Genomic DNA, 13,934 nt, shown 5'->3' on the forward strand with positions numbered 1-13,934 from the left:
TTGCACGTTCAGCGCGGCTTTGGAATGACCTCCCCCCCAACATTAATGTAAAAATGTAAATATAGTTAAATGTTATGTTAGGAACCAAATGCAGTGAGAAAATGTATGTGATTATGTGGAAGAATGAACCAGCGAGTGAAAGGTTGTGTAAATGAGAAATATGTATACATTATACTTTGTTACATTGCCTGTAAACAGTGTATATGACTGTTTTAGTTTAGGATTTAGGTAATTATTTCAAAAGGTCAGGGGGCACTACATGTAGGGGGCCTGTCCTTTTCTCCTGGCCTTCCATAGATATTGTACGACGAGTTCTACCAAAAGGGATCAGTCTTCTGTCAATGAAAGAGGACAGCACGGTGTCCAAGAACCAACACCACAAATGAGAATCATGGCTTACTTCTCTAACAGATGTTACGGTCCCAAAATGTAGTCTGTGACACACATCACAGAAATTTGGCTTGAGGGACAGGGCTGTTCAGTAGATATTTAAGGAGCTAGATGGATTTGCGTATCACATTCAAGTTGCTCAAGATCTAACAGAAAGGGATGAGTGAGCCCCATTACAGTAGGTCCTATTGCAGCCTAATGTTGTCTATGATGCATAAAGATCCAGATTTCTTCTCCAACATATGATTTTCAGATGAAAGCCATGTTGACCTTGATGGCTACATGAACAGTCAACTCATTTTTTATGGTTTGAATGGCCTGATGTTGTTATACAGAAACCATAATACAGTTTTCAGGGTACAATTTGGTGGTTGTGTCTGGTCATGCAATACTGGGCCCTTATTTCATCAAGACTGCTGCACAGAAGCCAAAAACATTGGACCAGAAGACTTCATTATTACCCTATTCATGCAAGATTTGCACCGTTTTTGTTGCACCAGAAGTTTACTCCTCCATCAAGAATGGATGCAGCATAGTCCATACCGCAGGGTAATCACTTACCCTTCTACAATGACACTCTGGAGATGCCTAATTTCTTGTAGAACTCCATTCTCGTGCCCTTCCTGCTCCCCAGATCTCATGACCTCAGATGCCTACGTATGGAGCATGTTCAAAGAATCAGTTTTCAAGACAGATGACCCACTTACAAATGTTCCTGAATTATGCAAAAAGAGAATGTTAAATTTTTTGTGTGCTTACAGTGACCTTTTTTTCATAAACATGGTCAATAATCTTCAGAAACTTATGAACTGTGTGTGGCATGTGATGCTGTATACTTTGAACACTTCCTGCACCAACGCAAATAAGATTTCAGTGTACCATAGTTTATTTTGTTGCATATGGTATTAAGTGAATCTTAATGTATAAGAATGGTACTAACCCTGGAAAGCTAACCTTCCTTTGACATACGTTAAGGCTAACCATTCGTAAATCTTACAACATCTGATTTTATTAGAAATGAATAAGGCTGAAAAGTTAAAGAACATTATTTATCTGTTGTGAAAGATCCACTATATTATAACAGAGAAGTAAAGAAACTAAGAAGAAGGTGCCGGTTGGAAAGAAATAGAGTTAGAAATGGCTGGGGAAGTAAGGAGAAATTGAAAGAACGTACTAGGAAATTGAATCTAGTAAAGAAGTCAGCTAAGGATAACATGATGGCAAGCATAATTGGCAGCCATACAAATTTTAGTGAAAAGTGGAAGAGTATGTATAGGTACTTTAAGGCAGAAACCGGTTCCAAGAAGGACATTCCAGGAATCATTAATGAGCAAGGGGAGTGTGTATGCGAGGATCTTCAAAAGGCAGAAGTATTCAGTCAGCAGTATGTAAAGATTGTTGGTTACAAGGATAATCTCCAAATAGAGGAGGTGACTATTACTAAAGAAGTATTAAAATTTGCATATGATAACAATGACATTTACAGTAAGACACAAAAGTTGAAAACTAGAAAAGCAGCTGGAATTGATAAGATTTTGGGGGATATACTAAAGACAATGGGTTGGGATATAGTAACATATCTGAAGTACTTATTTGATTATTGTTTGCATGAAGAGTTGCTATAGTAGCCCCTGTATGTAAAGGAAGGGGTGATAGACATAAAGCTGAAAATTACAGGCCAGTCAGTGAGTGACTGAATGGGTGGCTCTGTTTCTAGAAAATAGAACTCAGAGAATTAGAGTAGGTGAAGATTTATCTGCCCATGTAGTAATTAAGAGGGGAATTCCTCAAGGCAGTATTATTGGACCTTTATGTTTTCTTATATATATCAATGATATGTGTAAAGAAGTGGAATCAGAGATAAAGCTTTTTGCAGATGACATTATTCTGTACAGAGTAATAAATAAGTTACAAGATTGTGAGCAACTGCAAAATGACTTCGATAATATTGTGAGATGGACAGTAGGCAATGGTATGATGATAAACAGGGATAAAAGTCAGGTTGTGAGTTTCACAAATAGGAAAAGTCCTCTCAGTTTTAATTACTGCGTTGATGGGGTGAAAGTTCCCTTTGCGGATCATTGTTAATACCTAGGTATTAATATAAGGAAAGATTTTCATTGGGGTAATCATATAAATAAGATTGAAAATAAAGAGTGCAGATCTCTGCACATGGTTATGAGAGTATTTAGGGGTTTAGTAAGGATGTAAAGGAGAGAGAGCATACTTGTCACTGGTGAGAACCCAAGTAGAGTATGGTTCCAGTGTATGGGACCCTCACCAGGATTACTTCATTCAGGAACTGGAAAAAAATCCAAAGAAAAGCAACTCGATTTGTTCTGGGTGATTTCTGACAAAAGAGTAGCGTTACAAAAATGTTGCAAAGTTTGGGCTGGGAAGACTTGGGAGAAAGGAGACGAGCTGCTCGACTAGGTTGTATGTTAGGCAAAGATATCAAGGATAGGTTGTATGTTCCGAGCTGTCAGTGGAGAGATGGCATGGGAGGACATCAATTAGACGAATAAGTTTGAGTGGTGTCTTTAAAAGTAGGAAAGATCACAATATGAAGATAAAGTTGGAATTCAAGAGGACAAATTGGGGCAAATATTCGTTTATAGGAAGGGGAGTTAGGGATTGGAATAACTTACCATGGAGATGTTCAATAAATTTCCAATTTCTTTGCAATCATTTAAGAAAAGGCTAGGAAAACAACAGATAGGGAATCTGCCACCTGGGCTACTGCCTTAAATGCAGATCAGTACTGAGTGAGTGATTTTATTAAATATCCTGTACATTAACATGATAAAATCTTGATTAGATCATCAAAAAATTATTTTTACATAGTTATTTAGGATTTATCTACATGCTCATGTGATACTAAGATTTTTGGCATATGAAATGTTTGGAAAATATTTATTTTTGTATTCAGTGAGTAAGCACATATGCACTTTTATATGAATATATACTGTGTACCATTTGACTTAACAGATTTTTGAAAATCACTAGTAAGAACTTCCACTATTCCTTGTTGCATGATGTTCTGCACAAAATGGCTTCTTGCAGTGAATACAGTAATTTGTAGTCATTCTTCTCTTCTGGTAGGGACACAAAGAGCACGTTGTTCATTTGTTGGCCACCACAATGTTGGGTTGGTTCAGTTCGTCTACTCTGAGAATGGTAGAAATATTTATTTTTGTTGCTCGATAGTGTTAGGATTGATATCCTTACATTTATCCACGGCATTACCAAATCTTCCTGTAACTTCAGCATAAACGATCTCCAATTGGTCCTTGTATGATATGCAATATATTTCTTGCTGCCGTTCTTGTGGTTATAGAAGGTGGTTTTGTAGACCAACGATGTCTGTTTTTTTACTCTCAATATATTTACTTGGTTTGAAAAGTTACCACTTGACTTAAGTCGGATATCTGTTGATGACGAAGTGAACTGTGTTGACATTCTGGCCGATGTTGAGGGCTGAGGTTCTTCTGAAACATCAGAGGGTCGTCTATCAGCTGGGCATTCTTTGGAAGAAGGAACCCTGTGGGTGAAAGAGAGCCTCTTCCTTTTCCCTGGTAGCTGTTTTTCAATGACGTCATCGTCATCATCATCTGACAGTGACGGTACATAATTATGAGAAGAGTCAGATAAGTCTGATAAGACATGGTTATCTGTTTCACTTCCACCATTTATTTCATCAGCAGAATAATCGGTCAATCTGTTCAGAACATCTTCAGTTTCAGAGTGTGTTAGAAGCTTGTCCTTGCAATAACGAGCCATTGTTCACTAAGACAATATTTTACTGTTTTGAGAAGGAATGCGCTCATCAAGCAGTTTATCAGTTGCAAGAAATGTTATTGAAATCACATATTCATATCCATAAATGTTTATGTACACTGTTGCCATAACAGTTATTTCAATTCCCTCATCAGGGGAACGTTAGGAGTCCACATTTCCTATGTACATGTCAACATTTGTGTTAATATTGATGATACATCAGTGCAAGAATTAAAAAGATTTGAAAACATAAACATACACCACCATGCCTAAACTCACGTTAAAGCTAATCACTCGTAAAATTTACGATGGCGACTGAGTAACGGTGCACACATACCATCCACGTCTATTACTTACAGCATACTGAGGAGTGGGGAGTGAGTGAGGAAGGTACTGAGACACTTAGCGATATCAAGTGGTCCAAATTTGAAAAATAACCAAAAACATTTCCTTGATCGTAAAATTGAGACTTGAGAGACAAATAGGTTCAAATCACTGCCTATTACAGTGTAATAATAATGGTTTTCCTATTTCAAATTGTGGGAAATAATGAGGTGATATTTTTCTGAAGGCTACTTAGCCTCATTTAGATACAAATACTGTACATGCAAAAGAACAGACATCATATCAACACATGTTATCAGTCAGAACGTCCATGCAGTCAGTTAACGTGTTGATGCTATAATATTCTAAGTCCTAAAATCAAAACAAAACCGTCAACCAGTAAATGGAAAGCTAGCCTCTTGAAGAGAATGAATTATTACATTATGATAGTTTTGGTAGATATACTTCATTTGTCCCTGCTACATGTTTTTTTTTTAGATAATAGTAGGGTATCACATTCTTTCACTTTCTCTTCAAAAAGCATGCCTCAAATCATTAATTAATTTTTTTACAAGTTGCCTTATGTCACACTGACACAGATAGGTCCTATGGCATTGATTTAAAAAAAATATTTTTTCAATTAGGGGTAGAATAGGTTGAAATTTTCCTCACATTGCTAAGATAATAATCACCCTCAGTATCCTATGAGCATTTGTCCTCTTGCCATATCTGGAAGGATTCAAGTTTATCTTCTGGTCAAGAAGCCATTGTACACTCTCAAGTATAGATGCACAGTATATTTGAACTGCACTGAATAAATACCTATCATTGAAGAGCTCATTTCCAAAACTCGCTAAGTCAAAAATATTGATTTTTCGGGAAATGCATGTTTTGAATCAAAGCTTACTTATGCAATATTACTTCATTATGGCATAAGATAAACATTTTCAAAGTAATATTAGGAACAAAGTCACCAAACTAAAATCCTATTTTGAAGTGATTAATGTTAGAATGCCAATTTTTTCCAAAAGTCAACTAAGTGACTTGACTTAGGATGACAAATAGATTTTCAAATTGGGTGTTCTACATCGTCATCATAGCCATTATCATCACTAGCACTACCAAAGTCATCATCATTATCATCATCATCATCATCATCATCATAATCATCATCACCACCAACACCCCATAGTCATCGTCATCATCATCATCATCATCATCATCATCATCATCATCATCATCATCATCATCATCATCATCATCATCATCATCCAGCTCCAGTTTCCCAGGTGTAGTGTACAAGCACTCACCACTTCTTCCTGTCAAAGTATAGTTTCTATTCCTCTATCTCCTCCCACTTGACATTCCTCTTGCTGACCTCTGATTTCACAGTATCTATCCATCAATTTCTTGGAAAATGAAGGATTATTTTGGTTCAGGATGCTTTTTTTGAATTATTCAATTTTATCAAATTATTGGATTTCAAGTTTTACTGGCTAAAACTCTAGAAAGGCTTTCAAGTCCATGCCTATGGGTGATCTCAGCATCTGTGAGGATAAGGCCCTACCTACGATGAAAGCTAATCTTGAAAATTGCACAAACATACCCAATCCCCGACTGAGAGGAAATAACCAATCAAGGCCAGTCAGGAGCTGAACTCGTCAAGCAATAAAAGTACTGGTAGTTAAGGAAATATAACATTCATTCACAAATTCAGAACAAACCATGGGAAACAAAGAGAAGCAAATGATCAGTTAGTAAACCATGTACCTGCTGGGTTGATATCAAGGAGACGTGAGCGTGGATCCTGGGTTCGCGTAGGTGACGGGTTGGGGATATGCCTTGCTTCCAAGTCCAGCAGGTGCTTCATGCGTCGCATTGATGTGGCACGGCTGGTTGTGGCACTCCCACTCAGTCCACCTGTTCCACCTCCCGTTCGTGCCGATGAGTACTGATGCCTGTCCAGGGTGCTGGTTAGGTGGGGGCGATATGAATAATAGGGCTTCTCCTATAGAAAATTTGTAAGTGTTCCAGATTAAGAAGATAATGAGAATTTGTAATATACAACAACAAATGTTTCCTTGCATCTGAATTTCTATTCAGTAATTGGACACAAATTAATAATTTTATTATTATTTACACTTTAGAAGTCGTAGGATGTGAAACTTTTTCACATTAAATTCCTCCATTTTGGACTTCCTCATCGCAGGCATTTGTATTGATATTACAGGTATGTAAGAGTTCAGTTTCAAAATAAATGAGATATCTTTCTTTAAATGATGATAGTCTACTAATTATTGATATTCATGCATCACTTATTATTACATTTATAAATACATTTTTGGAAGATTAAAAAAAAAAAAGTAAAAAGTAAAAAAAAAAAAAAAAAATTCTGTGCTGAGAGTTTAAGGAACTAGAGGTGTATTGAAAGAGCAGAAAATACAATAGATTAGGAGGACTATGTTGATACTTCTCTCAAAATAGGCTACACTTTATAATTAGGCAGCTGTGGCAATAACAAGTCAGGAATTGAATGGTTCCAATGAGTTATGTTTAGACAGTATTTCCTTATTTGCTGTTGTGAAGTTGTGAAAATTGATTTTGTCTTAATCATGTCCTGTGTCTCTACTATTAGTGAGTGTTTATGTAAGATATTAACTATTTCAGCATAATATAGGTTGCATCTGTGATAAAATTGGTAAATTACCGAGCTCGATAGCTGCAGTCGCTTAAGTGCGGCCAGTATCCAGTAATCGGGAGATAGTGGGTTCGAGCCCCACTATCGGCAGCCCTGAAGATGGTTTTCCGTGGTTTCCCATTTTCACACCAGGCAAATGCCAGGGCTGTACCTTAATTAAGGCCACGGCCGTTTCCTTCCAATTCCTAGGCCTTTCCTATCCCATCGTCGCCATAAGACCTATCTGTGTCGGTGCGACGTAAAGAAAAAAAATAATTAAAAAATTGGTAAATTGCTCGATTTCTTTTATCATCATCATCATCATCATCTGTTTACCCTCCAGGTTCGGTTTTTCCCTCGGACTTAGCGAGGGATCCCACCTCTACCGCCTCAAGGGCAGTGTCCCGGAGCTTCAGACTCTTGGTCGGGGGATACAACTGGGGAGTATGACCAGTACCTCGCCCAGGCGGCCTCACCTGCTATGCTGAACAGGGGCCTTGTGGAGGGATGGGAAGATTGGAAGGGATAGGCAAGGAAGAGGGAAGGAAGCGGCCGTGGCCTTAAGTTAGGTACCATCCCGGCATTCGCCTGGAGGAGAAGTGGGAAACCACGGAAAACCACTTCCAGGATGGCTGAGGTGGGAATCGAACCCACCTCTACTCAGTTGACCTCCCGAGGCTGAGTGGACCCCGTTCCAGCCCTCGTACCACTTTTCAAATTTCGTGGCAGAGCCGGGAATCGAACCCGGACCTCCGGGGTTGGCAGCTAATCACGCTAACCACTACACCACAGAGGCGGACGATTTCTTTTATATTGTCTGTAAAAATAAAAAGAAAGAGAGTTTGATGCTGTAGATACTCAGCTGAAGGAAAATAAAGTTTATTGCAGTACTATGCAAAACGTCTGATATTCTCAGTTTTCTTTATTGTATATGCTACTGGAAGTTCATTATGTTGGATTGTGTTGCAACTTAATTATAAGCAACTTGTTAATTTTATTATGCTATATATTCCAAGCATGATTTGTTTAACTGTAACAGCTACCAGTTTTTTTGTATTATTGATACCTGAGAAATATACAGCAAGCTAAATGTAGATACATACAGTGCTAACCTAATGAATGAATTTGAAAAAAAAAAATCACATTTAGAAAATTACCCTATGGGTTATCATAACATGAATTTTAACTTGATCTTAAAACAATAATCAACACCACCATCATATTTCATGTTGGAAAAGGTGTCTTATACTGTAAATTGTCATACCTCTCTTGCTCGGTCCAGGAGATTCTCAGCGCTGTAAGTGAATCTTTGAGCACGTTGTGACTGAAGGACATCCCTGCTTGCTCGAATACGTTCATAGATGGCACTAGTAGATGGTGTACGCTGCAACCAGGCTCGATATTCATCTGCTGTGAATACGCTTGGTGAGGATGGGATGCGACCTATGTTAAATATTGCAAAATGAAACAGAAGAATTTGTCCTTGTTTTAAAAATGGCATCTAGTCTATTTCTTAGCATGATTTCATTGAGGAGTACTATTTTTCATTTCTGTTCCAATAAAGTATTAAATGGGTAGTGATGATATTACATTGCCCAACAACAAAATTGAAGCACTCAGAGGAAATGGTCAGATGTCATTGTAACTTTGCACATGTACACACCATTGGTGGGTATATAAATTATTAGAGTTGCAATTCTCTGTGAAAGGTAGAACAGCCACCAGAGTGCACCAGTGTTGTCCTTATTTAGTGTTTTTACCAGGCCTGGTAAGGTATATAAGGGCCATGAACAGTGTCACATGTTGAGTGATCACTGCGGAAGACAGAGAGATGCCGCTTACTGGTGTGAGACAGCATTATTATCATCTGACAGAGTTTGAAAGGGGCCTCATTGTGGGTCTACATTTGACCAGCTGGTTAAATTGTGCAATATCCAGATTTGTGGGGCATTTAGATGTGACAGTTGCCCGATGTTGGACTGCATGGGAACAGGCATACTCATTGTACTCATTGTCAAGGTTCCAGTTGACCATATTTGATCACCGTATTGTGCACCGAGCACATCTGCGCCTGTCATTGGAAAACAAGTAATGGACTCTCTGCAACATTCTGTATCCTGCACCATTGCAGCAGCTAGACTAGGGAATTACAATCCCATGCATAGGCTGTTGATAGCACCACAACACAAACAGCTGCATTTGGAGTGGTGCCGTGACCAGGAAGCATGGCCTGCTGATGAACTGCATCACATTGTGTTCAGCGATGAATCGCAATTCTGCACCACCCCGGATGACCATCGTCTACGAATTTGGCGGTGACCTGGGGAGAAGTCCCATTCTTGCAATCTTTTCGAGAGGCATGTGTCTCCATGAACAGTTTGCATGATGTTGAGGTACTCCCGCGGCCAGCAAGATCCCCAGATCTGTCCCCAATAGAACATATGTGAGACCAGCTCAAACATCAACTTTGTCCCAGTGCCAGTATCCAGGATATCAAGGATCAGTTACAACAGTTGTGGGCCATCTTACCTCAGAAGAGGATGCAACTGCTTTATGACACCTTTCCCAACTGAATCAGTGCAAGCATCCAGGTTAGAGAGGAGAGAGGGAGCAACATCATACTGTTAAGTGGGCTCGTACTGTTAAGTTCTCTGTAAATTTGACTTGATTTTGTAATCACTGAAATAACATCATATACACTCTCAACACGTGGAGCACCCAAAAGGGGAGAATCCTTCTGGGTGCTTCAGTTTTCTTTGTCAGGCAGTGTAGTTAAGGACAAAGATAAAAAAGGCCAACTATTTAGTTGTTTCCAGAACCTTAACATTAAATAAAGAAACAATGAATGCTAGACAGCATGAATAGGGATCTGCTTCAGTTACTACATGTCTGTTCTGCTACAATGAACTGATGATCAGGTTCTTGAAGGGTGAACCATGAGAGAGCCATGCGGGTGCACAATGGGGGAGAGGGTTAAAATAGATGATGTGCAAAAAATAATGTGATTAAATTATGTGTACATGAATATGGAAGTGGTGACAAGGTGATGGCATAGATTTCGTAGCTCTAGGGTGACAAATTGGTGCTGCAACCTTCCTGAGGTGTGAGTATCATTTCAAATGAAATGCATAAAAATTTGTTGACAATGTCCCGGTTTTGTTACTATGACAACAGCTCATCAGGACTCATCAGTGATTGGACAAGTTGCCATACTCCAAGTAATCCATCCTGCCAGCAGTCACAGGTACCCAGACATGCGGATGTGAGTGCCTTTTGGTATTTAATGTTAAAAGCAGAACTATCATGAAATGCCACTAATCTACAACAGCGAAGACTTCAATAAAAGATTCTTTTTATTAAGGAGAAAAACAGTACAAGTGAAGCAAGGAAATGAGAATGAGGAACGTTTATATTTACTGTATGTGTATAGTAATTGGATTATCCAAACAATGGGTGTTATACAAGATAGCTTTCAATCCATGTCTAAACGTTTTTCATGATTTATTTGTGAAAACTCACAATGCTATTCTGAGGTGTTTTTATTTTTTATTTTTTAGAACCTCAAACTTCAGTAAGAACTGGCAGAAATCAGACAATGGATGAAACATGGATGGTTTTGTCCCATGAAAATAGTCAACAAGACCTAATTAATCATAATGAAATTCTGAATACCGTTTGATTGATAGGCCTAATTCTCAACCAAAAACTGTTGTAGATAAGTTAAGAGTAAAATAAAAAATTACTTACATAAATAAACGTATAAATAAAATCAGTCACTCCAAAGTAGTTCTATGTGCTGTAATTGCTTGGCATGTTTTATGGAAGTGTTGATTGAACACAACCTTTGATGTACCTACCTGCTTGTAAATTCGACAGGATTTTAAAAGTTAACCCATTATTATAGTGTTATAAAAATGAAAACAGGGGCAATGAATAAGCTTTTTAATTAAAATACATTGTTTCCATGCATAGTGATTGGGGAATTCAGTTGTCACATCAATGCAACGTTTGAATCATCAATGTGTTAACTTCGACGGGCTCTAGCAGCTTAATTCTTTATCCAGTCAACATTTGGAGGCCAATTAGAGAATTAAGCATTTAATATTAGGCCTATGCAATGTCTTTCCCATCTGTTTTTTAATGTTTTTTGTTTCATTGTAAATATGAATATAAACCTTTAATTTTTCAATTTTCCTTGAAATTCACTTTGATATTGACCCCTATAACGTATTAAAAGACAAAAGGGTAACATTATGAAAATGTTGTAAAGTTTGGGCTGGTAAGACTTGGGAGAAAGGCGATGAGCTGCTTGACTAATGCGTAAGTCCCAAGCTGTCAGTGGAGATATGATGTGGAATAACATTAGTAGATGAATAAGTCTGGTGTTTTTAAAAGTAAGAAAGATCACATGAAGATATGAAGATTCAAAAGTTGGAGGTAAGGTCTGGAATAATTTACCAAGGAAGATGTTTGATAAATTTTTAAATCCTTTGAAATTATTTAAGAAAAGACTAGGTAAACAACTGATAAGGAATCTGCCACCTGGGCATCCTGACCAAAATGCAGATCAGTGTGAATGACTGACTGATTGATTGATTGATTGATTGATTGATTGATTGAATACAAAAATTTTCCTTCCTTTACAGATAATGGGTAATATGAATAAACTGGAGACGTATCTCTTGTCTCATAAATATTAAGACATGTCTCAAATGTATGTGAATAAAAAAGCGATGTCTCAGAAGTGACCTTTGCTCCTTGAGACACAGCTCATTAGTGGATTCTCTCAGAGACGCATCTCCAAATGTATATGAATAAACTGGAGCTTAGTCTCTCTGAATGGAGACTGATCTCAGAATTTCTTGAGACTGCCCAGAAGATAACTCAAGGCGATAGAATCAGGCTGAAAACGCGCTGGCGGAGTTTATGATGGTTTTACAATGGAGAAGAAAAATGTATAAAGTACGAAGGGATTCTCTTGAACATGATTATAAAGATCTCTACCGTTTTCGGAAAGAAAATGTGGAATGGTTAGCACATTTTCTGGAGCCAATACACGAGACATTCATATATCAATAATGATAAAGATGATGACGATGATAGCCATTAGCGATAGGATTTACATGCATCATAAAGTATAAAATGTTTAAAATCAAACCAGAAATACGCAAAACTATGCAACATACAATTCTGAAAATTTTCTTAGTAATTATTAAATTAACTTAATTATTCTTAATCTATCCCACATTTGTGATTTTTTCTGTACGTTGACATTTCTTTCTATTCACAAAATACGACTAACATTTTATAAATAAAACTAGCAAATGTACCCGTGCTTCGCTACGGTATTCTACATTGTATACGGATATCAAAGTAAATTACTGTACATGAAGTGAATAAGATTTTTTACATTGCATGCCTTTTGACATTATCCGAGAAACAGCATAGGGAGGTCCGCAGACGTTTCCAATGTAAAGTGCGAGTTGCAGAGTTGTGATGATAACGACAGGTCCACTTGTATACCGCAATTCACTATGCGTAATGTCATCATATTTTGATGGGTAATTTTTTTAAAATAATTGGGGGCACCCTTGCAAGGGGAAACCTATTCCTAATGATAAAGAGAATCAGCTAAAAGAGTTTTGAAAAATGCACGCTCCCTTGCCATCTGCTAGTCAAACCGAGAAGGGAGTTATTCATTACAATAGCACATAGGGGTTGGAGGAGTACCCCATTCCTACTGCCAGTTAAAGTCGATGTGGGAGTACTGATTACAACAGCAGACGCCCTCCAGCCGACAGTCACTATTGATTTGTAAAGTATTAATTACAATGTCAGACACACCCCCTTCTAGATCGCTACAAATCGACTTCAGTGAATAAACATAGATCGACATATGGAAGTCTATGCATGTTCACCTTCATTTACAGAATAACTGCTGCTATATGGCGCAAGATATTGAAAAGTGGATTGTACGGTAAGGCGCCTCTGGCCTCATTTAGCGATCTAAATGACTGGCCCTATGATATTTCCCCGTGTCATATCTATTTAAAGGTAAGATTGTTTTAGAAACATTGAATAGGGTGAAATTTGTGTAAGATTTTCACACAGTGAATTACTTTTCACATACTTATGCGACAGCTTCAAACATAGAATTTGGCTCACATATGGCTACTGGGTGGGCCAATATTCATGTAGAATTTGATGATCCCATCTTTCCTATAAGTGAATCAAACCATCAATTATACGTGTACAAAGTGGAAAATTTAGGTAAATCCAGAAATACAGCCAAACTGAATGTACAAAAAAGCTATAATTTTGCCAAATTTCAATTGTTTAACTCGTCTGGGAGATTGTGCCACCATCTTCAGATGGGGGGGGGGTTAAAATTAGGACTTTCAGGAAACTTTTAAGCCCATGAAACCTATAAGTTATCGTTCTGGATAAATATCACTGACTGTGTTCTTATGCAGATTTGAAACTCCCAGCATGTCTCCCTCAGAGAATTTTGAGAATTTTAGATTTTTCTAGGGATCCTGAAGTCATTAGCTTTTCTGGTACCAAGTTTTAAGTTTCTAAGATTCCTAGAATGGTCTCATTAATTTACGTCTTTTTTCATTTTTATGCCTTAATTTATATATATAAAGTACAGTATAAAGAGATCGCTCCAAACTGACTTTCATTCATTAATATGGAACATATTTCATCCGTTTCCCTAGTGGTTCTAGGGGCGTCTTACTCCCAAAGTATGTTTTCCAGGTAGTAA

The 13,934-nt window shown here is 37.7% G+C and overlaps 1 protein-coding gene across 1 annotated transcript in view; it reads right to left on the reverse strand.

The window, feature by feature from the left end:
- The window catches only part of RhoGAP100F (Rho GTPase activating protein at 100F), a 660,953-nt gene that overhangs the window by 91,904 nt on the left and 555,115 nt on the right, over positions 1–13,934 (reverse strand). Inside the window, exons 8-9 of the mRNA XM_067148290.2 lie at positions 8,433–8,611; positions 6,262–6,499 (exon numbers count right to left, since the gene is read on the reverse strand). Coding sequence (XP_067004391.1) covers positions 6,262–6,499; positions 8,433–8,611 — 417 coding nt within the window. The remainder of the gene's footprint in view (positions 1–6,261; positions 6,500–8,432; positions 8,612–13,934) is intronic.

The sequence above is a fragment of the Anabrus simplex genome, chromosome 1 (genome assembly GCF_040414725.1).
Source record: "Anabrus simplex isolate iqAnaSimp1 chromosome 1, ASM4041472v1, whole genome shotgun sequence".
NCBI lineage: Eukaryota > Metazoa > Arthropoda > Insecta > Orthoptera > Tettigoniidae > Anabrus > Anabrus simplex.